At 39.8% G+C, this 25,976-nt stretch overlaps 1 protein-coding gene across 1 annotated transcript in view; it reads left to right on the top strand.

Moving 5' to 3' along the window:
* Positions 1-25,976, top strand: part of unm_sa34860 (un-named sa34860) — a 110,269-nt gene that overhangs the window by 70,356 nt on the left and 13,937 nt on the right. Inside the window, exons 8-14 of the mRNA XM_039677091.2 lie at positions 4,135-4,237; positions 10,138-10,205; positions 12,004-12,129; positions 12,526-12,711; positions 13,134-13,195; positions 15,602-15,811; positions 17,500-17,649. Coding sequence (XP_039533025.2) covers positions 4,135-4,237; positions 10,138-10,205; positions 12,004-12,129; positions 12,526-12,711; positions 13,134-13,195; positions 15,602-15,811; positions 17,500-17,649 — 905 coding nt within the window. The remainder of the gene's footprint in view (positions 1-4,134; positions 4,238-10,137; positions 10,206-12,003; positions 12,130-12,525; positions 12,712-13,133; positions 13,196-15,601; positions 15,812-17,499; positions 17,650-25,976) is intronic.

The following is a 25,976-nucleotide window of genomic DNA, read 5'->3' as shown; positions in this document are numbered from 1 at the left end:
TTCATTATCTACATAGCACAGCTGATTGGTTGTTGCATCTGTGACCAATGAGCTGCAGCTTAACATTCAAACAAATACTTGTAGTTAGTGCTGGGCGGTTTGACCAAAAATTTATATTACGTTTTCTTTCAAAATAAAGCCGGTTTTCCGTTTTTTTTTATTTTTTTTATGCATAATCAGGTGTTCAAATCATTTTCTACTGGTTGATAGGGGATTTACTGCAATAAATTGACTTAGTTTTATTTTACTCTCATTAGTTAATATTGTAGAATAGAATAGCGCCCACTATAACCTAAAATTGTTATTTCTTAACGCTCTAATATCATTCTTATAACCAAGCAAGAACGTTAATAGAGCATCACAGTCCTGCCCACAGCCGGTGCTGGAAGTAAAAATTCAATACAATTTCTCCATTGACAGTTGGGATATAAGCCGTTAAAACGTAACCATGGTAGACTTAAAACCAGCTATGGCTGTACTAAGTGATTGTATATACTCATGTAAACGCCAAAAGTTCATGGGGCACTAACCTTTTTTTTAAATTATTATAAATCCCTTTTATTTGCAATGTATTGGATAAGTACTTCATTACCCACAATCCTGAACAATCCCACAGTAATGCATCTGATTGGTGGAAGTTGTGTAACGTGTCTGAAACCCCGCAAAGGTACGTGACAGACTGAAGATTGTGTAATGATGTTGAGCTAAGTTCATTGGTCGCACCTCTGAGACGCCCCCGCGCCATTGGATGTGTAGTTGCCACAGCACAGCCTATAAGTGAGCCAGATGCTCAATGTTTTAGCATGTGCAGCTGCAAAAGCGTTTTACATATAAGCTTCAGTAAATCGAGGAAAAGGAGTGTCCCTGCACATTCACTATATAAAATTCACTGGAGGAAAAAGTTCACGTGGCCGTCGTCAGATTTGGAAGTCACTCAAAAGACTCTTTCACTGTGGTTTATGGGAGGAGTACACAGATTTTCTCTTTGTTTTTTCACTCGAAATGATAAGTTGTATGATTTTGAGTTTAGCCGTAGCTAGTTATCCTCAGACATGCTCTAATACTCTTTAGACATGGATTTTACAAAATGTCAATGGCAGAAATGAATGGGAAATTTACTTCCGGCAGCAACGCTCTCTCGGGCTGTGGGCGGGACTGTGATGCTCTATACAACGTTTATATAACAGGAGAATTGAACGTTCTAATAACGTTTTGAATAACGTTCTTATAACCAAGAAATAACCTCAATACAATGTCTAAAAAAAACTGAACGTTTTGAATGTTCCTAGAAGTCCCAGAAATAACGTTTTTATAACTTAATGGGAACGTTACGAAACCTAAAATTGTTAGATGGGGAAGAGGAGAGATTTGCGATTGCACTGAACACGTTTTGAGTGGAGGATTCTCAAAATAGACCTATTCTTGCACGAGCAGCATGTATCTGAGAGCGCTCATGCGATATTCCAGCCCGTTCTCATCCTTTAACGTCATATAGAACGCTATATGCAAAAATGGCGCTATACTACGCACATGGCACCCTTTATCGTTAATATAACACGCGAACCCAAGACGTTATAAATCCTTTAGCGTGAATATGACACGCACACCCTACCCCACACCTAAACTTAGCCCTCACAACACGTGTTACAGTATATTAACGATAACGGGTGCCATGTGCGTAGTATAGCGCCGTTTTGTCAAATAGCGTTCTATATGACGTTAAAGGATGAGAATGCGTTGGATATTCCATGCGCAAGCAGAAAGATTCGCGCTTGCGCATTATATTCATTTACTTTCGCGCCACAATAGTGCACTCTCGACATTTAACAAGAAAATAACGCCATAGTTCTGCAGCATCCACCTTCCTTCCCTGTAACGTAACACCAGAGCACAGCTGTTCGATTTACCCCCACCTCACCGTCGCTGCTTAGAAGTGCAACATTGTAAAGGGTCCGTCTGAAACAGCGTCGCGCGCCTCAGCGTAACGCTGGTTCCGAACATTGTGGAATTAAATAGATCGGTATGGCGGTTTATTAAAAATTTGGGTAACACTTTATAATAACTACACGCTAATAATCATTAGTTAAGCATGAGTAAACCATTAATTCATCATTCATAAAGCATTAATAGACATTAATAAGCAGTTCATTAATACAGCTATAAATGCTTTCTTCTTGATTTAAAAGCATATCTATAATTTGTTTAATAATTGTATTTTCATCCTTTATTAATGATCAATTTATCATTTCTAAATGAAGAATTGCGTTTTTTATGAACCAGTTATTTAAGAGTTGTCAGTGGTTCATACGATTACTTAGAGCGAGTAAGTAAATGATTAATAAACTATTTAAATGTACATTGATACATCTTATTATTCAGACATATAGTGATGGTTACTTAATGTGTTAATACATGCTTTATTAACATGTATTAATGCTGTAATTAAGGATTAATTTGGGTAGTTATAAAGCATTTAGTAGTGGTCAGTTAACTATGTTCGTGAGCTCATCTAAAGTGAGGACTAGTCATGCCTTGTAAAGCATTTTTAAAGGCTGTTAAATATTTCTATGTTCTGTATCACTGCGTTGTGTTTGTTACATTTTACTGTTTAGAAGATTGACGAGTCTTTAAATCACCTTTATAAATGCTTTACAAAGCATGAATAGTCCTCACTTTAGATTAGCTCACAAAAATAGTTAACAGACCACTACTAAATGCTTTATAACTACCTGTATTTACTACATTTACTTACACTTTCTAAGTGATCTTATGAATGACTGACAACTCTTAAACAACTGGTTTGTAAATAATGCTATACTTCATTTAGAAATTATTAATTGATCATTAACAAAGTATGAAAATACAATCATTAAACGCATTATAGATATGCTTATAAATCAAGAAAAAAGCATGTATAGCTATATTTATAAACTGCATATTAATGTCTATTAATGTTTTATAAATGATGAATTAACTGTTTACTCATGCTTAACTAATGATTAATAGTGTGCAGTTATTATATAGTGTTACCAAAATTTGTATCATAGCTAAAATATACACCGGTTTTCGGTATGAACCGGTATACCGCCCAGCACTACTGGTAGTGTTGCTTTTAGTTTGCAGCACGCTTTCAGAAACCCTCCACCTGTATAGGTCTGCTATGGGGGTTAATTAATGTATGTTACATGTGCATCAGAATGTATTACATGCTCACAGCATGCTTCACAGTGTCTGAAAATGTATTGGAAGTGGAAAGTCTCAGTACATGATCTGTAGCAGCAGGAGCGTATCAGATCTATTCTGTCAAAGCCAAATACATTAATACTGCCATATCCATTACCATGCCAATCTCTATTACCATAACAATCTCACTAGAGTTGTCATGACAAAGCAATAATAATATCAAAAGACCACTTTTGGCCATTTCCATATGGGATAATCATGTTACCTCAATGTATTTATTGGCTAAAAAATATATATATTTTGCATTTACCAATATTTTATCAAATTTGTAAAACAATTAAGTGAAATTAGTGATAAGCCCCTATATTAAAACGTCTGTGTTCCCCCACGAAACGTTGCATTCGCTCACAAAGAACTCAAAAGGTTAGCAAGGGAAACTTCTCAGGGAACGCAAAACATTTGCAAGAGACCAAAAAAGCGTTGACATATTTTTTCCTCCCATCTCATTTTTTTTTTTTTTCATCACCATGCTCCTTTAGGGGCTCCGTATATACAGTATGCTCTTAACAACAACTACTGTGTCAAAACAAAAGTGAGAAAACAGTGAAACAATAAACTTGTAACAGAAACCACATACTTTATTCATGCTGCAATGCATGCTGGGAACCCACAAACCCTTAACATTTGAATAGTATTGTTCAATTTAAATCCTTGACTAGTTGGGACAACATTTTGGAGGCATTCTGTTGCTCCAACATACTGTTGTTTTTTTATGAAGTAATTCATATTTCTTAGTATTTGTGACTCAAAAGATTCTGTAAACTGGCAAATAGTGTTGGGGCATGTGTAATTATTGATGTTACCAGCAATTACCTATACATTTAACACAAAAACAAACAAGCTATGATGTTTTCTGACGTCTCTTGGTTTGTCTTCTCTCTGCCCGAGAAGTAGCGGCCTCGACTGACCAGGGTCAGGTACCCATCATCGCTGTAGCTGTCACTGTGGGCATCATCCTCATCGCATTAGTCACAGGTTTCCTAATGAGTGGCAGGTAAGAACCATAACTAAACATCGAACCAAGTAGCATTTATTTGAATGTGAATGTGATTTCACCAAGTGCAATATATTCCTAAGTCTCCTGGAACGAGATTACAATCAACTGATCAGAATTGAGGGGAAGTTTTACAAATTATGCCCCATTACAAACCCTACACCTAAAATCAAATCCCTCTGATTTTAGGTGTAGGCTTATGTTTACAGGTAGGGATTGAGTTAGGACTACATTTTTGGACAGGAATGTTCCAGGATCAACAAAATATGTATCATCACTTATATTTGAGCATATCAATTGTGTTAAGCTAGTCAAGGAGCTCACAGAAGAATTATCTACATTTCTGTACATTGGTCGTAGTTCTATAGTGGGAAAAAATATTGTGTGAAATATGTGCCTCCCTCTTCTTAATGTAAACAGCGGTGGGAGATTTGTTTTCACGATCACAAAACACAATGGCAGAGCATGACGAGGAGCCAACAACAATATCCTGTTTCATACACGCTGTCCTATTCTGCATTTCAGGCACAACATTTTAAAATGAGACCGTAATGCATGCTATTGTCCTCACTGGCTAGAGGAAACAAACGGAGACGCGTTCTGTCTATAATAAACAGCAGCACAATTTTCCAGAATTACACTGGAAGTGCATTGGGTGTAGATAAAAAATGTGTGTTTATCTTTTATTTGCTCTTACTGTATGAGATGTTATGTTTATTCAAAATAAAAATTGAATATTGAGTTAAGTTTACAAGTTTTTGAATGTTTGCCAATTGACCATTACTGGCAGGGCTAACTAGACAATGCTAACCTCAGAGAGTGTATTCTCAACCATCAAGTGTGTGAATTTCTGTGAGTCTCACAGCCTCTTCCTCCTCCAGTTTGTAATTTAAGTGCATGAAGTTTCCAACATTCCACACATTTTTTTTTCTGGTAAATTAATTGCATCGAAACACACTTTTTATTTTTTGGAATTTTCACTCGCCATACTATTTATACTATGGAATGCCGTCAGGGGTGGCTGGCCAATAGAGGGCGCTAGGGAGCCAAATGCAATAAATAAGCACTAATCATGTTTACAAATTGTCAATATTAGTGTGTTTGAGATGTTAAATGCACCCAGTATATGTGATAAAATAAAATAGAAATTCAAAATGTTTGGTTTTTCTACACGTCCCCTTCCTGTAGTGCACGTGATCAGCTCTGGGGCGCTTGAGAAATCGCCCCAGGAAGGCGGGTCTCTGGAGCAGTTTAGCCAATCGCTGATTTGAGATAAAAATGTTTGACATAAACTGTAGCCAATCAGCGAGCTCAAATCTAGTTAGCTATGGGCGATTCTTGTAGCGCCCCAAGCAAGCGTGCGGCCGCTCCCATGCCCATACGCACCACTACTAAAGTCAAGACAAGTCTTATTTACTGTACCTGTGGAATATTTGCTTCAAAATCACTCAAAATATTTGTGGGAAATACTTTTTTTATTTAATCAGCTAATTAAGCAATCACTAAGTATATTGTTTGAGTTCAATTTCAAATGGAAAGTTTATGCAATACGTTTGTTTTTGTGCAAGAATGCCTCAACCTTTTAATACTGGCATTAAATAATTAGTTTTTCACAGAGCACTGGTATCCTTAAATTGAATTTGGGTGGTTATTAATTATAATAAGAATTGTTAATAATATAGCCTTTCCAACACCCTAGGTCGCTTTACAATATAGGTTAAGAAATTAATATTCAGAGGTTACTTGCAATAATCTCTTACAATATCCATAACAAGGCAGAGGCCTACATCAAAGTGTACAAAAATAAGCATGTCATGGAACCTTTAAAGATTGTGAGCTGAAGATTTTTTAAAGTGTTTAAGAGGTTTTTGATGGAGAGAAGGGTGGATGCTTGACGGATGTCTTGAGGAAGAGCATGCCACAATGCTAAAAGACCTGAGTCCCAGACTATTGAAAATGCCAAACCTAAGCTATTTTTCACCAGCCGCCACTAAATGCCATAGAACACTGCACACAGTCGTGCACGTTAAGCCTGTCCTCGCACTTTACCCTTGAACCGAGCTGCAACCTTTAATTCGATGGTGTCAAGACCTCGCTGAGATTGACGACTGGCAGGAGAGGAAGACCTCCGAATCAGACATCAGCCGGTGGAATTTCTTAAAAGGCTCAAGATTGCCACTTGAAGGGAAGTTGGAATTGTTTAAGCAAGGGTTAGGGTGCCTCTCAGGGGTGTAACGGTTTCAAGCAATTACTCTTAAAGTGTGTATCAGTGTATCATGTGGGCCACAGCCTTGACACTTGCGTCACCTTTCATGTCACAGAGGGTTTTGAAGCACGCTCTCCTGCAGGAAGCAATCAGGGTTGTTAATAGCCTTCTTGGCCTTACTAGGTCAAGACTTATTCATGAACGAGCTGCAAGGGCACCATCAGAAGGCTATTACAGCAGGCTGTCTGGAGAACAAGCTCTTTCCGGACGGGGCTGTTAGTATAGCTGTCAGAGGACTGCAGTGATTTGAAGTTGAAATTTAGGGTTGAATCGAGGACAGTGGCTCAGAATGGGGCGCTTGGCCTTGCTAATTAAAATATCACTTGATATTGGGATTTTTTTCACATACAGATTACTTAATCCTTTCAACACGTAAGTTTAAGGGTGTATTCACACCTGCCTTGTTTGGTTCGATTGAATCGAACTCTAGTTCGTTTGCCCCCTTGGTGCGGACCTTTTGGGCAGGTGTGAATACAGCAATCGAACTCGGGTGCGGACCAAACAACCGAACCGAGACCCAGCTGAAGAGGTGGTCTCGGTACGGTTCCAAACGAACTCTGGTACGGTTCGTTTACGGTGTGAACATGAACCGACCCAATTGCAAGAAAGCACTGCGTCGAAAGAGAATATTGCGCGTCTTTCTGCGCGTCGTGTGTGAATGTCTAATCGCGCAAAGATGCAAAAAAAAATCATTTGCAGTTCACCACCTTTTGGTGGTGGTTGACGAGTTCCCCCTTAAAGCGAGTGCCGAGAAAAATTCTATATAAATGTAATGAATTATTATTATTATTAATGTAAGGATCGTTACAATACAAGGATGATATGCGTTAATTTACGTTAAACTGGACAAACTTAATCGCAAGCGTTAACATTGACAGCACTTGTACACAATAAGAATCTCATTATTTGAATGAGTGAACATAGCCCCTCTCTATGAATGAAAACTTTATACCTTCTCCGTCTTCTGTGCAGTGCCACTTGTAACGCAAAGTTGAGATGTTGCAGATTAAAAAAAAAAACAGTAGATGGTCGAATGAAAAGATGCACGAAAGACGAGAGTTGTCGTATTTCCCCGCGTTTATAGGGCCACTCAAACGTTACACTCGTCGTCTTCTCAAAATCCGAATTACAACTTCATATAGATGACATTGTATCATATGATACTCATTAGTTTCTTCATATTACGTTTGTACAGAATTAACATAAAATTAGTAAAAGAACAAATATTGCAGTATGAAATATATGGAAATATCGCCATGCTGAGCCTTTTTTGCACTTCCTGATTTCCCTTGAGAATCCTTGTCCAATGAATGGACGACCTTAGCACACGTGTGGTTTGGTTTACAAATTTTGGTTCACTTGCAAAAAGAGCAGTGTGAAAGCGAACCGTACCAAAAAAAAAAAAAAATTATTTGGTCCGGACCAAAGCAAGTGAACTATCGGACTTTCCTGGTGTGAATACACCCTAAAATATTCTAACTGACCCCCCAGAGTGAGTTTTTCAGGCCAACCACTATTTAGAACTTGTCACTTTAATGTTTCCATGGTGACGTGTCATTGCTTGTCACTTGACGACAACAGAGCGCTGAAAGAATGATGATCTGCTTTGTCATTTTTCCTTTTTTATTAAAAATATTATTATTTCGAGCTATAGCACGAAACACTGATATTCCGATTGTCAATTATGTGCAAGTGGATGGGTGTTGTTGTTTAAACATTTTTATAACGATCGCATTAGTTGAGCTGTATGCACAATGGGCGGCGCCATTTTAGTTTGTTTTACAGTTCAGAGAATCGGATCCACTTCTCACGAAATACATGAAAGCAAGTGACCGCTGAACTGGGAGAAGAATATGGGAAAATGTTAAGCTACTTACACAATGTGTATCTGATATGAGTAAAACATGAGTAAAACAGTGAGTATTTTACAAACTCAAAATCATTGTTTTGCTAGTACTTATGTGTATTTAAATGTCTGAAACCTAAAATAAACATGATGTGGTTGAAAACACTCAATAGTTGTGATATATGACACCACTGAGTGCGTCCTACTCTCGCTCAGCGCCAGCCAACGCGCGAGAGCAAGTTTGAATTTAGCAGTTGATGATGTGATGCACTGACCGTTCTAATCACACCGGTGTGATCGTACGTGTAAAATGGTTGATGTAAGTACCTTAATGAGCCCTATTTTAACTATAGGCAAGGCGCAAACACACTTTGTCCGATTCCACTTTTGCTAGTTTAACGATGGGAAAAATGGTCGGCGCTCCCGGCGCATGGTCTTATGGTTGTCCCTATTCTCTTAATGAGTAATGGGTGTGTTTTGGGCGTAACGTGCAATAAACCAATCAGTCTCATCTTCTATTCCCTTTAAAAACAAGCATACCATCTACAGTACATGACAATGACAAAGTGTACACGATTTGTGGACCTGCCTATAGGCAAATGTTACTAACACACTCTTTAAATGACAAAAAAAAAAAAAAAAACATTTTTTTGCACCATTGACTTTAGACTTTTAGAGTTCCAATCAAGTCCAGCAGAAGAAAGTGGAGCGAAGAAAGTGGAGCGCAGGAAGAGGCGGGGCTTCAGGGTTGACAAACTCATCAGCTCTGCACTAGTGTGTGAGGTGTGTGTACCTCCCCTGGGGCTCGAGCCAAACAGACCCATCCCATGGGACTACACACACTCACACATAGAGTGTTGTCTACAATATACTCCTAAACAGAGCAGGGATCTGCCTGAAAGGAAAATTTCTTAAAAAAATAAAAAATAAATAAAAGGATGGGGCATAAACTGTCATTTATAAGTATCCGGTACATGGTGAAATGATAATGTTCTACACCATATTGAAATACTAGTGCCCTTCATAATATATACTGCATGCTGCTAATAGTTACAGTTACATATTGCCATTAGCAATATGCATATATCCTAAATTTACCAAATACATAATATACACAATCCCACAATGCAATGCTCTTTACAGCTTTGTTCTTTATTGCTGCGTATTGCGTACTGTTTCCTATTGCAGCATGCAGTATATATCATATAATATGAATCTGTACACTGCCGAAAACTCCCATACTGTGAAATACTGTAAAAAATACTGTAGTATCCAATTTGGAACGTACCCTAGAATCATTATTAATCATATTTTTGATAATAGTAATATAGTATGCAGTGATAACGTACAAAATGTGTTTACCCTACTGTCTGTGTCTCAGTTCTGAAGGGGATAATGCCTTGTTTATTCTAGTTAATTGTGTTTTAGTTGATGTCCTCTCTCTCTTTCACACACACACACACACACGCACACACACGCACACACACACACACACACAGACTGCTGGCAGATAAAACAGTGATGCATTGGGTTCACTTAAGACTGCTGTCATATTGCATGTATGTTTGGATAGTCCTCTCTAGAGTATTCTTGCTGAAAGCAGATCAAGCCATTACCAGCCCTGTATTCACTCTGTTTACTTCCCCTCCTTTATTAGGCCTTTCAATTATTAGCATTGCATCTAAAAAATGAGGGGAAATGTGTGAAGGGGGTGTGTTTTTTAGAGATGGCTTGGAAAATAAAGGAAATATGTTGTATGAAGAATAACGCAGGTCTTGTTTTTCACAGACGTTGCGGCTACAGCAAAGCCAAGCAGGATCCAGACGAGGAGAAGATGCACTTCCACAACGGTCACAGTAAGTGTATCAGAAAGGGACAGACAGACACATTTGGGTTCACCCAGAGTTCAGTGGGCTAGTCTGATCCTCTCATAAGCTCCAGTCGTGAGGGCAAACATGACATCAAGGCAGTTCGTCATGAGTGAGTTTTGTTTTAACAGCACGTTTACAGCCCTCAGCTTGTTTTTATTGCTATTATGTTATCTATTTATATTAAATCAAGAGATTTCCTCTTTGAGAAAAAAAAAATAATATATATATATATATATATATTATATATATACAGTATATATATATATATATATATATATATATATATATATATATATATATGTGTGTGTGTGTGTGTGTATATATATATATATATATATATAGTTGATATGTGATTATGGTACACACATAACATATAAATATTGCTTTAAATTAAAAATATAATTATTCATTGCATGTAGTTTTGCCAAATGTCAATTATATCACCAATCAGTGAATAATAATCCTAATAATTGCTTTGTTAATAGCAAATTACAACAATATGTCATAATTACAACAACAAAATACAGCATCAAAAGCAACGATAATAATGGTAATAATAGTCATAATAATAGTATTAGTAGCAGTAGTAATACTACTACTAATATAACAAATATAAAGGATAAGAAGAATAAAAAATAATTGTATCATTGTTTTGTTGTTAGTAATACATATATTATTATTAATTACAAAGTTAACAACTGGTGAAATTGTTGGTGGTACTACTACTACTAATAATAATAATAATAATAACAATAATAAGCATAAAATAATATTATTATTGTTATGGTGTTAGTAATAAATCTATTATTATTATTATTATTATTATTATTATTATTATTAATTACAAAGTTATTAACAAACATACTTTTTGGCACTACTATTACTGCTGCTGCTGCTAATAATAATAATAATAATAGTTGTCTTAATAAAAATACATTATTATCATTAATATAAATTATTATTGTTAATCATACTAGCATTATTAATATATCAAAATTACAACAAAATACACAAATACAACAACATCATTGACAACAACAACAATAATATCAATACAAATTGTAATCATGAAAATTACTATAAAAATAATTATTGTTTTTGTTTTTAATAAGTAATTAACACCTACAACATTTTTGCTAATAATAGTTTTGTTAACATTAAATTATCATTAATATTAAATATTTATGTTAATATAATTAGGATCATATACGAATAACAACAAAATACAAAAAAATCAACAATAACAATACAAATAATATTAATAATTATTAATGTTATTATTGTGTTATTGTTAATAATATACTATTACAATTATTAACATCTACATATTTTTGTATATTAAAAATAATAATAATAATATAATTAACAGTAATATTCACTGGCAATAGAAGGAAGATTAAATAAATCCCATACATTAACATCATTTGCTGTTTATTATCATTACTTGGACACCCATCCATAATCTGAAAACCTCATCGTCCCATGAGGCTACAACCACACTAACCACGCGTCCAATAATACAGTGCCACATATAAGCGTGGCATATTCCGGCTTATTCTTATTATGTAGTCCTAGAGCAATCCATCAATATGTTGTGCCTTGCACAGCAGGGAAGAACAAACACGGTCTCCAGAGATGAAACCTCAAACAACATCTCCCCATCGTTCCTGCACGCATCTTCTTCTGTGATATTACATAACCCAACCCTAGAGCTGTGAAGTGCCAGGAATCAACATTTCATCCTCTTTCTCTCTGTTTCTCGTCCTCTCTCGCTTCATCACAGTCAAATTCCCAGCGGTCCGCACATATATCGATCCCCACACCTACGAAGATCCCAACCAGGCCGTCCACGAGTTCGCCAAGGAGATCGATGTCTCCTCTATCACCATCGAGAGGGTTATTGGAGCTGGTGAGTGAGTCAAACAACACAACATTCAAATTAGGTTACGTGTGAAATACTCACCGCCTAAAAGACAAATGTGAGATGGTTTGGAGCCCCAAATTCCACTTTGGTTTTCAAAACTCATCTTTATTTCATAGCATTTTGTGTGTGATTAAATCTGTTCAGATCTTCTCCCAGTTAAAAATCCTTGAAACAAGAGGTTTGGGCTAAACATTTTTGAATAAAATCTCGCTCTGGAAGTGTCACACTGCCAGACTTTATTCGTTCAGAAGGAAGTTCATACCTCAGTAGTTTTGCACTTTGTCGCTTCACGAGGGAAATCCGGCCGAGCACAATGAGGCGTTTCATTGTCTGGCTCTTCGACGGCTCTGGTTCATCGACGGCTCTGCCTTGCGCTTGCAGGAGAGTTCGGTGAGGTGTGCAGTGGTTTGCTTCGGCAGCCAGGGAAGAGAGAGATCCCAGTGGCCATTAAAACTCTAAAAGCCGGTTACACCGAGAAGCAGAGGCGGGACTTCCTGGGAGAGGCGAGCATCATGGGCCAATTCGACCATCCCAACATCATCCACCTGAAGGGGGTGGTCACCAAGAGTGAGTACACTTTTCAATATGATTATTACTGAAAATGATTGCATGTTATCTTTAGTTCAGTATTATGATCGATTCAAAGTTGGAAACATTATTTTGCTTAAGATCAGCTCACAGTATGAATAATTATTATTCATTACATCTAGTGGTGCATTAGCAAATTGTATTGGCAAGGGTAATCGTCAGTGCTATTGTTATTATTAACCACAGCAAATGTGTGTCTTTATCTCAAACGTTCTAGCACCAAAACAGCATACCGTTGCACTTGTGTTTATGCTAATAACTTTTGAACCCTATAAGGGCTAGAAACTCCCAAAGCCTGACTGTGTAACAAGTGCTGAAAACCTGTTTATGGCTATAACTTAATGTGTCGCATAATAATAACATAGCAATTCCCTGAAATGAGTGTTATTCATTTCCTCAAGGTAAACCAGTGATGATAATAACAGAATACATGGAGAATGGATCCCTTGACACATTTTTGAAGGTACAGTTTCTGCTTTTTGGAAGTACAGTCAATAAAGACTGCATTCAACAAACGTCATTCTACGGAAATGTCACGAAAAACGTACACTTAAAATGTCGGCGATCTGTAATTACACAGAGACAGTCTATTATTTTAGGTTACACTTTATTTGCCAACACTTCATTGTACAGTGTTCTTGTTTCATGTACTTACCATAGTAATAACAGTAAAGTATGCATAATTACATGGAACTACCCTCAATCAAATTCTAATCCTACCCTGACCCTATAGTAAGTACATGTAGTTGCTTAAAGGGAGAGTTTACCCAAAAATTAAAATTAAGTCATTAATTTCTCACCCCCATGCTGTACAAACCCCGTAATGCTACGTTCACACCGGACGCGAATAGCGCGTCAGGCGCGAATGATTTCAATGTTAAGTCAAGGCAAAGACGCTTTACGCGCGTGAAAAATTCCTGCGGCGCGAATGAGGCGCGGAAGACGCGAATACGCCTCATTCGCGCGTCAAGTTCGATTTAGTTAAGACTAAATGCATGGTGGGATTATGCACAACAAAGCAAATGTTTTATCACTTAAAACATTATTTCTATATACGAGACATGTTCATTTTGTATTGAATGTTATTCATTCCATAGCTAGATTATATGAAATAGTATTATGTTGTAAAGACAATCAACATATGTGCATAAATTCGTGTCTGGACGTGAGAGAGAGAAAAAAATCACAGGACAGGTTAATAACTTTTGAAGGCTGGCTCTATTCATCATCAAAACAAAAAATAAATGACAGCTAGATTAGATGGATGAGGGCGAGGGTTATCCTCGCTCCGATGCGGGACAACATGTCATCAAACTGGGCGCGGGACAGGCGGAAGTACCGCTGACAGCGGCCGTCATCCAGCGCAGCTCCTGGAGCGAGCAAATGGTGAAACTCGCCAAACGATTCGGCTCTTAAGGGTCCGATGGACACAAATATACGGCGACGATGATCCCCACGCCCCTGTTCTGCTCTCCAGAGTAACTACAGAGCGGTAACTCTCTCGATGAATGCTCGGTCGACATAAAAACAATGGCCGCCAACGGATTTCGATTCTGACGCGCGTAAATTTCGCTTCAAACTTTTGTTTTTACGCGCACCAGTTTCGCTCTTGACACGCGAATTAACACAAAGTGGTCAAGCGTCAAACTAGACGCGTCCGGTGTGAACGTAGCATAAGACCTTCGTTCATCTTCGGAACACAAATGAAGATATTTTTGATTAAATTTGAGAGCTGGATCACTGCTACATAGGCTGCCTAAGGGATTGAAACTTGACGGCCGAGAAAGTCAATGAAGAAGAATATCTTTAAATATTCCATGTGACTACAGTGGCTCAACAATAAGTTTATCAAGTGACGAGAATACTTTTTGTGCGAAAAAAAAAAATGACTTTATTAGACTATTCCCTATAGTTGAGCCACTGTAGTCACATGGAATATTTAAACATTTTCTTCACTGACTTTCTGGGCCGTCAAGTTTCATTCCCTTAGGAGCCTATGTGGTAGTGATACAGCTCTCAAATTTAATCAAAAATATCTTCATTTGTGTATGGGGGTGAGTAATTAATGACTTAATTTTCATTTTTTGGGTAAACTAACCCTTTAATATTATTCAGTACTTAAATATAAACCGGCTTAAATACCTTAAAATAAAGCTGTTTATTTGAATGTGTCCTTGTTACAATGTAATTACACATAGTTATTAATTAATAAACTTACTATACTATAAATGACTTATTTGCATACTAAATGTTTAGATGTAGGGTTTGGTTTAGTGTCCGTTGCTTAATTATGTATATTATATTTATTGTTAATTCATTTATATGTATTATCCATAATAATGTTAACTGTAAATATGTTCATATCTGTAAATATGCCAGTTCTGTTTCTTAAGGCCAATACACACCACACAGACAAACACCAACAAACAGGTTCGCCGTTGGATTTAGAATTTGATGAAAAATAATGGTCAGGTTGACACTGCCCCAACAGACACCAACAAACACTGATTGAACATGTTCAGTCGGGTGTAACAAACTGATCCGACAAAACCCAACAAACATGTTTGTTGGCGTTTGTCTGTGCGGATTGGCCCTTACACTTTTCATATTTTATTTCTTATTTTTATTATTATGAGTCTTGTTGTTGTATTTATACGTGTGCACTGGAAGTTTCATTTACTAAGGAAAATCCCTTTTGTGTGCAATAAAGGCAATAATATTCTTTCTGATACTGATGTCGCAGGGACACTGTAAAATGGAGTGCTACCTTTCTTGGAATGGAATTTGTACAATTAGCCAATCTTCCTGATTTAATTTGATATATTACACTCTTATTCATACGTATTATGTGTCTTTACTGCTCCAACAGAAGAATGACGGCCAGTTCACTGTCATCCAGTTGGTTGGCATGATGCGAGGCATTGCTTCGGGAATGCGCTACCTCTCTGAGATGGGATATGTGCACCGTGACCTAGCAGCCCGCAACATCCTGGTCAACAGCAACCTGGTGTGTAAGGTGTCCGACTTCGGCTTGTCGAGAGTGCTGGAGGACGACCCAGAGGCGGCCTACACAACCCGCGTACGTGCTTCAGAGCATAAACACTGGCTAGCCTACTACATCTTACATCTATGAGCTACCTCCCAGCAGGCCTTTGTTTTAAAACCCTTTTCCTGAACACCCTTTCAATGCAGTGAAGTAATAAACTGGACACGTCCGTCTCAGATTGCATTGAGGGCATTTTAGATGGTATGTGATATTTTCCTTCACAACCTAGCACTCAGAACTAACCTGCAAGATCTAGAATTTGCATTATGCAAATTGTTTTTAGTAGCACTTTTTGCAGTGATTTGCATAATTATTTTAGAGAAGGGTCCTTAAACAATCCAGGGGCGGCATTCGGAAAAGTTATGATGAATTTGTAACCCTTCAAAAATTCTTAAAGTGCTGCTATGTTGATTTTTCTAATATTCAAGTGCTTGTAACAAGTGCTGAGGAAGAACTCCTCGGATATGGTAATGAGCGTTTTGTTTCCGACAAGCGGTGAACAGAATCATAACAGACTGGGCCATGTGACCAATCAGAGCAGAGTACAACAAATTACAACAGACCGGGTCATCTGACCAATTAGAGCAGAGTAGACCAGTCACAGCAGACTGAGTCATCTGATCAATCAGAGCAGAGTAGAACAATCACGACAGATTGGGTCATCTGACCAATCATAACAAAGTAGACCAATCACAACAGACTGGGCCAACTGACCAATCAGAGCAGAGTACACCAATCACAACAGCCCGAGTCATCTGACCAATCAGAGCAGAGTGACCAATCACAACAGACTGGGTCATCTGACCAATCCAAGCAGAGTAGAAAAATCTCAACAGACTGGGTCATCGGACCAATCCGAGCAGAGTAGACCAATCAGAACAGACTGGGTCATCTGACCAATCAGACCAATCACAAACCAGCCTCACTTTCATACCTGTCATGGCGCTGCTCTGAATAAGGTCTATGCTCTTCATTGGCTAAACATGAACAACATACTTTGTGCTATAGATGGGTCCAATCACAACAGACTGAGTCATTTGACCAATCTGAGCAGAGTAGACCAATCAGAACAGACATAGGTCATCTGACCAATAAGAGCAGAGAAGACCAATCACAGCAGACTATTTTGGCCTTTAATTCATGTAAACCTATTGTAGGAGACCTCCAAAACAAAATTAGCATAATAGCATAAAAGGGACACTTAAATAAAATAAATGTTGCTAAAACACATCAAGAATTTTCAATTTTGCCAGAGCAACAAACAAATATATTTTACAGTGAAAATAAATTATTGTTGAGTCCTAAAAAAGGAGCTGCCTTAAATCCGGAAAGAGGATTATTAGAGGTTTGGTGGTGACTGTCATAATTAGCATCGTTTTTTTCTTTTCTCTTTTCTTCTCATCTTTGTTTCTTTGTTTTGGTGTGTCAAAGTAACACAGAAGAAAGCATTTCACGTGTGTGTGGATGTGTGTGTGAACTGTCAACAAAGTAAATGAAGACATGTCTCCCCAGTGCGTGAGTTGCCTACAGAAATTGAGAGCGCTAACACCAGGACAGTCAATTAGCGATTAGCATGCAACAGCCATCCACAGACAGAATGCTTCCTGTCAATTTTCACAGGCTGACAGCATTCTTTCCCAGTGATAATCACCCATTAAGATCTTCTGACAAGACGCGTTTCTGATCTGAGACGTGGAGTTCAGCATGCGTTTGCCTTGCAGGGAGGGAAGATTCCCATCAGGTGGACGGCTCCAGAGGCCATCGCTTACAGGAAGTTCACCTCAGCCAGTGACGTGTGGAGCTACGGCATTGTTATGTGGGAAGTGATGTCATACGGCGAGAGACCATACTGGGAGATGAGCAATCAAGACGTAAGTCGGAACGAGACCAGAATTCCATTAAATTCTGTACAAATGTGATATTATTGGTGCTACATAAAGTCTTTGTAAGAACCTAATCCCACTTTTTGAGCAAAGACCTGAAAAAGACATTTAAAATGGCATAAATCTTGAATGCACCGCAATACTGGAACACAAATTTAGATTTGGTCTTTTTAACTCTTATGTTGCGTTTGGGTCATTTTGAATTTTTGTGATTTTCTTCTTCCCGAAAATGCTAGTTAACGTTATCGGATATTGGACTAAAGGGCTGTTTACACGACACCGCTTTCAACTAAATACGTAAAACTTTACGCGTTTTGGATGTTCATTTACTCGACAATGGGCATTTTGGGTGCTTGAAAACCCAAACATTTGAAAACGGGATTCAAAATGTTTTTGGGTATGTTTACACAACAACGATATGCTTAAAGGAACACTCCGACTTTTTGGGACTTTAGCCTATTCACCTTACCCCCCAGAGTTAGATAAGTCCATACATACCTTTTTCATCTCCGTGCGTGCTATAAGTCTGTTTGACGCACCCACCGCTAGCCTAGCTTAGCACAAAGACTCAATGTGACTGGTTGCAGCTTTCATACTGATCCAAATGAGTGGCAAAATAACGCAAACGTTTTCCTATTTACATGTTGTGATTTGTATAGTCACATAATGTACAAATAACAAAGTCAAATGAGACACAGACATCTTTTAACCGTATAAAACCTGGGAACTATTCTCTGAAGGCGAAGCACTGCTACTTTGACGGCGTAATAACCGCATCACCGGAGACACGCCGTGGTGAGGAGCGGAGAGTTCGCTCGGTGTTTGGGTAATAGAGTCAGCAATTTATAAATAGTAAAAGCGTAGTTTAGAGTCATGGGTTTTCGCTCTATTGTAAATAGCTGCGACTGTAAACAGGGGAGGTAATACCATGTTTCACAGAATTCCAACTAAAAACGCTGACTGGATGAAGAAATGGCTAACTTACTCTGGATATTTATCCAAACACACCTAAGATTATCAAGGGACATTATGTTTGCTCGGTACATTTCAATGAGGACGACTATTTTGAAAAAATGGAATTTGCCACACGGACCATAATGTGCTGAAGGATACGGCCATCCCATCTATAGCACAGACAGGACAAGTGGATCACCTGCGGCTGAGGTAAGTGTTCCGTTATGTTTTTAGATGACCTACTGTATCAGTGCCTTTAGCCAGATCTAATGTAACGTCAGTGACACTATTATATGATTAGGGTATGAATATGTTTTTATCTTGATGCGGTGCGGACGCGCTTGGGAAAAAAAACGAGCGCGTTTACCGCGTTGAACTTGCACCCTGTGCGCGGCGCGCCTAGTAGCCTAAATTTGAAATAACCATGGAAATAACGAACTTGAGCGTGCAAAAGGGTACGATAGGCTGTGAGTTCATTGTGCAAAAACAATTTGTGCTATTACTTTCCCCTTATTCTATCCTATAGTAATGCAATACTGTATATTATATAGGCAAATGTATTTACTGTTGAATACATTTGGTTCAGCTAATAAATTGCATTTAAAATATATTGATTCCTGTAATAATAATTATTTATTCATGTGATATTTATAAATCTGGGTGCGTTTTTGGTTGGAAATCAATGAAACATGGTACTGTATTACCTGGTCTCCCCTGTTTATTGTCACAGCTCATACAATAAAGCAAACACCCATGATAAACCTTGCTTTTCTATCTAACGTTAGTAATTGCTGACTCTTTATTCCAACGCTGAGCGAAGCGAACTCTCTGCTCCTCGTCACGGTGCGTCTCAGGTGATTGTTATCACTCTGCCCAAGTAGCAGTGCTTCCCCTTCAGAAAATATAGTATTTATACGGTCAAAAGATGTCTGTGTCTCATATGGCCTTGATATTTGCACACTCTGTGACTATACAAACCACAACATGTAAATAGGAAAACGTTTGCGTTATTTTGTCACTCATTTGGATTAGTATGAAAGCTGCAACCATTCACATCCAGTCTTTGTGCTAAGCTAGGCTAGCGGTGGGTGCGTCAAACAGACTTATAGCACGCACGGAGATGAAAAAGGTATGTATGGACTTATCTAACTCTGGGGGGTAAGGTGAATAGGCTAAAGTCCCAAAAAGTCGGAGTGTTCCTTTAAAACCGAGAAGTTTTTCCTTCGAGTTTTCAAAACGATCCCTGTTCACATGGATCCCCGAAAATGAATAAAAACGCTGCATGCCTCCATCAGACCATTAGATGGCGATGAAACACATAGACTGAACACGTTATACGCATGTACATGACATCATCGTCTTCGGAGATTTAAGTTTTTTTTTTTTTTTTTTACCAGTCCATTTTCAAAAACTTGCACTTTGAAGACCTTTTTTTAAAAGTTTGTGTTTTCAGGCACCCAAAACGCTGTTGTTGTGTAAACGAACGGCCAAAACGCATTTAAAAAAAACAAAAAAAAAAAACGTTTTTAGTTGTAAACGGTGTCATGTAATCATCCCACTTTGAAAATGACGTCATGCACATGCGTATGACGTGTTCAGTCTATAGTGTTTATCGCCATCTAATGGCCTGGCAGCGGGGATCGTTTTAACAATGATGTCATCTGTACACGGAAAACTCAAAGGAAAAACTTCTCAGTTTTAAGCGTACTTTAACCCACCTTGTTACACTTGCGGTGTTCCCGGTCAAAAATTACTGGCAAAAAATGATAAATGTTTATAAATATAATTGCAAACGTTTTACTGGTGGGATGGTGACAGATTATTTTTTATTTAATAAATAAAACTAAAATAATTTAAGTACAGTTCAAAAGAAAATACTTCAAAATTTGTCTTTTAATTCAACATGTTCCTTGATGTTTCTTTATAATTGTTTCTGAGCGACAATTGTTTCTACACAAATTCTTTTCAGTATACCTGTTATTTATATAAATATAATCCTATCTTACATCCAGTGATGTTATAGTATAAATTTATGAAAAGATTCTGTGTAGGGCAGTGTTACAGCCAAAGTGCAGTTTTACCCTGCAGTATTTTAACACTACAACACAATAATTGCTTCCCATGGCCGTTTTTAGCGCTCACATGCTCTTGGATTTGCCTTAGGGGAAATGAGAGCGATAGAATGCTGATGTCTATAACTGGATCAGGAAGTGAGGGTAAACTCTGAGCTAAACCGACATATCGAACCCCATCAGTGGGCAGAGATCCATGCAGATTTGGGGGTTGGGTTGGGGGTAGATCCACTCTTTCTCTCACTGCGGTACATCTGCCTGCGGTCCAGTCAAAGGTCATGTGAGACGAGGAAGACGCGGGATGCTGGGTAATGGGTGTTCGAGGTTGAAAACCAGGTTTTGGCCACAGAGATTTTCTGCACGGAAAGAGCACCAGATCCCTGCAGACTGAGATCTGCCGGGCGTAATAGAGTTTGGTGTTGGACATTGTGTACAGAAGCTTACAGCATCTATTGTTTCTGTCCATGCCTGAATACTAACAGGATCTCACTGGCACACTTTTGTGTTTTAAACATTGGGATAGACGTTGAAACCTATGATGGCTCATATTGATAGGATAGCATCTTGCAATTGATGGAGATTTGTGGGATGAACATTCAGGGCACGAAGCTCCCGTTCCACCACATTTCAAAGATGCTCGATTGGGTTGAGATCTGGTGACTGTGGGGGCCATTTTAGTACAGTGAACTCATTGTCATGTTCAAGAAACCAATTTGAAATCATTCGAGCTTTGTGACATGGTGCATTATCCTGCTGGAAGTAGCCATCAGAGGATGGGTACATGGTGGCCATAAAGGGATGGACATGGTCAGAAACAATACTCAGGTAGGTCGTGGCATTTAAACAATGCCAATTGGCACTAAGGGTCCTAAAGTGTGCCAAGAAAACATCCCCCACACCATTACACCTCCACCACCAGCCTGCACAGTGGTAACAAACATGATGGATCCATGTCCATTCTGTTTACTCCAAATTCTGACTCTACCATCTGAATGTCTCAACAGAAATCGAGACTCATCAGACCATGCAGGCAACATTTTTTAAGTCTTCAACTGTCCAATTTTGGTGAGCTCTTTCAAATTGTGGCCTCTTTTTCCTATTTGTAGTGGAGATGAGAGGGTCTTCTGCTGTTGTAGCCCATCTGCCTCAAGGTTGTGCATGTTGTGGCTTTCCAAATACTTTGCTGCATCCCTCGGTTGTGACGAGTGGTTATTTCTGTCAAAGTTGCTCTTCTATCAGCTTGAATCAGTCGGCCCATTCTCCTCTGACCTCTAGCATCAACAAGGCATTTTCGCCCACAGGACTGCCGAAAAATTGATGTTTTTCCCTTTTCACTCCATTCTTTGTAAACCCTAGAAATGGTTGTGGGTGAAAATCCCAGTAACTGAGGAGATTGTGAAATACTCAGACTGGCCCGTCTGGCACCAACAACCATGCCACGCTCAAAATTGCTTAAATCGCCTTGTGTTTCTTTCCCATTCTGACATTCAGTTTGGAGTTCATGAGATTGTCTTGACCAGGACCACACCCCTAAATGCATTGAAGCAACTGCCATGTGATTGGTCGATTAGATAATTGCACTAATGAGAAATTGAACAGGAGTTCCTAATAATCCTTTAGGTGAGTGTACAGCTAAATGCTAAACACCAAAGTTAATGTTGTAAAAACACAACAAACGAGGAACATTTTTATTACTACAGGCTATTGAGTTTGTTTGCATATATTAAGCCATTCCAGCTTGAGATATTGAAGAGCACATGCCGAGCCGCCTCGCTGTCTTTTGTTATGTAGATGTGCATGTCATATGTCAGCGCGTGAGATGACAAGTATATTTGCAGGCAGAGATGAAACGTGAGGCGATGCTTATGTTTTCCCAGCATATCCCAGAAGGAGGTGCACATAGCAGTCATGGTTTTATCAAGCACGACTGACCTTTTTTTTCCCTCCTTTACAGTTGCCGGTGACGGCTTCATCTGCGCCTCACATCTCGTCCTGCGCTCCATCATTAATCTGTTTCACACACACTCGGGAAGGGGAAGTTATTTGATGTTTTATTTCACAGTTTCTCGAGGGTTCCCCTTAGATGTCGGCTTCCTCAGCTCAGCCAGACACTTGTGTGTTTCTCTCGGTTGCTCTGTCTTGGCTCTCTCTCTCCACAAGGCTTTTCCGCGGGGAGCAGCTGTTGATGTAGTGTTGCTCTTTGTGATGTGGGAGTGATGGTGGGATTTTATTTTAGCTTGGAGGAGAGGAGAGACGCTCTTTGTTGATTCGAGTTTGTCTTGCCAGGTTTTTTTTTTTTTTGAATCTCACAAAAAGTGAAACTGATCAATATTAAATTCACTCTGTAGCAGAACATGGCTGTCTATTCATGTTCATTATGTATTTGTTATAATATGATCTGTCGAATTAGGCACTACAAAAACATTGAAAATTCTAAAGAATCTTCTGATCAAAGTACAGTAAAAACAGTAATATTGAAATGCTATTATAATTTTTAATAACAGTTCTGTATTTTAATTAGCGCTTGGCAACGATTAATCATGATTAATCATATCCCAAATAGAAGTTTGTGTTTAAATAATATATGTGTGTGTTGAGTGGATAAATATTTTGTTTATATAAATACACACAAATGCATGTACTATATAAATAAGAAATATTTGCATGTATATATTCTGTGTGTGTGTATATATATATATATATATATATATATATACTCATCCTTGCATTGAGAGGTTTCTATATATATATATATATTAATTTAGCTGATGCTTTTATCCTTTATATATTAATTATTTATGGTATACAAATATAAATATTTTATATATACATAACGCATTTTTCTTAAATATATACAATTATCCACAGCACACACATATTGTCACAGTCCTCCGTCTGCACCAGTCTGTCTTGTCTTCAGCACTACACTTCCCAGGATCCTCTCGTCACCCTATCCCGTGGTCACTCCCTCATCAGCCACCTGTTCCTCGTCATCGTCATCTGTTTCACCTGTTCTCACCCCATTATGTTTGATTAGTCTGTGTATTTAGTTTCCTCTGTTTTACTCAATGGTTGTCGGTCGATGTTGAATGTTACCCCGTGTTTCCCTGTATCCCTGCCTGTATTCCGAATTAAATATACCTTCAGTGTGAATCTGGACTCCTCCTATTCCTTCCGCCTGCACCCCTGCTCTCCTGCACCTTACTCCGTGACAGATCGACCGACCTCTAAAGAAAGCCGAGCATTATGGACCTTCCAGCGGTACGCCTCCTCTGTCTGCACCAGGAAGACCGCTCCCTGGAGTCCCATACCAGGGACTTTCTGGAGTTGGCGTGCCTCACTCACTATTCGGACCGCTCGCTGTGTGTTTTCTACATCGCCGGCCTCAGCGAGCGGTCCCGGGCACGCCTCCCAGGGAGCGGTCCAGAAGATAATTTCCTCGCCTGTGTGGAGTGGGTGCGGGTGTGCTGTGGATCCCCATTCTCCGTGGGGGAAGTCACCAGCACCACTCCAAAACCTGAGCCCTCATCTTCACTGGTCACCGTCAGCCCTGCCGAGCCTGCACTCATCACCTACCAGTCAGAGCCCTCTTCACCGCTGGTTCCGTCCAGCTCTCCAGAGACTGAATGCTCTTCGCCGCTGGTTCCGTCCAGCTCTCCAGAGATTGAATGCTCTTCGCCGCTGGTTCCGTCCAGCTCTCCAGAGACTGAATGCTCTTCCCCGCTGGTTCCGTCCAGCTCTCCAGAGACTGAATGCTCTTCACCGCTGGTTCCGTCCAGCTCTCCAGAGACTGAATGCTCTTCACCGCTGGTTCCGTCCAGCTCTCCAGAGATTGAATGCTCTTCACCGCTGGTTCCGTCCAGCTCTCCAGAGATTGAATGCTCTTCACCGCTGGTTCCGTCCAGCTCTCCAGAGACTGAATGCTCTTCCCCGCTGGTTCCGTCCAGCTCTCCAGAGATTGAATGCTCTTCGCCGCTGGTTCCGTCCAGCTCTCCAGAGTCTGAATGCTCTTCGCCGCTGGTCCCGTCCAGCTCTCCAGAGATTGAATGCTCTTCACCGCTGGTTCCGTCCAGCTCTCCAGAGACTGAATGCTCTTCCCCGCTGGTTCCGTCCAGCTCTCCAGAGATTGAATGCTCTTCACCGCTGGTTCCGTCCAGCTCTCCAGAGACTGAATGCTCTTCCCCGCTGGTTCCGTCCAGCTCTCCAGAGATTGAATGCTCTTCGCCGCTGGTTCCGTCCAGCTCTCCAGAGTCTGAATGCTCTTCGCCGCTGGTCCCGTCCAGCTCTCCAGAGATTGAATGCTCTTCACCGCTGGTTCCGTCCAGCTCTCCAGAGACTGAATGCTCTTCCCCGCTGGTTCCGTCCAGCTCTCCAGAGATTGAATGCTCTTCACCGCTGGTTCCGTCCAGCTCTCCAGAGATTGAATGCTCTTCACCGCTGGTTCCGTCCAGCTCTCCAGAGATTGAATGCTCTTCACCGCTGGTTCCGTCCAGCTCTCCAGAGATTGAATGCTCTTCACCGCTGGTTCCGTCCCGCTCACCAGAGAATGAATGCTCTTCACTGCCGGTTCCGTCCAGCTCACCAGAGAATGAATGCTCTTCACTGCTGGTTCCGTCCAGCCCACCAGAGACTGAATGCTCTTCACTGCTGGTTCCGTCCAGCTCACCAGAGAATGAATGCTCTTCCCTGCTGGTTCCGTCCAGCTCACCAGAGGATGAATGCTCTTCACTGCTGGTTCCGTCCAGATCACCAGAGACTGAATGCTCTTCACTGCTGGTTCCATCCAGCTCACCAGAGACTGAATGCTCTTCACTGCTGGTTCCGTCCAGCTCACCAGAGAATGAATGGTCTTCACTGCTGGTTCCGTCCAGATCACCAGAGAATGAATGCTCTTCACTGCTGGTTCCGTCCAGCCATCCAGAGACTGAATGCTCTTCACTGCTGGTTCCGTCCAGCCCTCCAGAGACAGTATGCTCTTCACTGCTGGTTCCGTCCAGTCCTCCAGAGACAAAATGCTCTTCACTGCTGGTTCCGTCCAGATCACCAGAGAATGAATGCTCTTCACTGCTGGTTCCGTCCAGCCCACCAGAGACTGAATGCCCTTCACTGCTGGTTCCGTCCAGCTCACCAGAGAATGCATGCTCTTCACTGCTGGTTCCGTCCCACTCACCAGAGAATGAATGCTCTTCACTGCTGGTTCCGTCCCACTCACCAGAGAATGAATGCTCTTCACTGCTGGTTCCGTCCAGCCCTCCAGAGACAGTATGCTCTTCACTGCTGGTTCCGTCC

The sequence above is a fragment of the Pimephales promelas genome, chromosome 23 (genome assembly GCF_988280905.1).
Source record: "Pimephales promelas chromosome 23, fPimPro1.hap1.1, whole genome shotgun sequence".
Lineage (NCBI taxonomy): Eukaryota > Metazoa > Chordata > Actinopteri > Cypriniformes > Leuciscidae > Pimephales > Pimephales promelas.
This window is presented reverse-complemented; position numbering and strand designations above follow the sequence as displayed.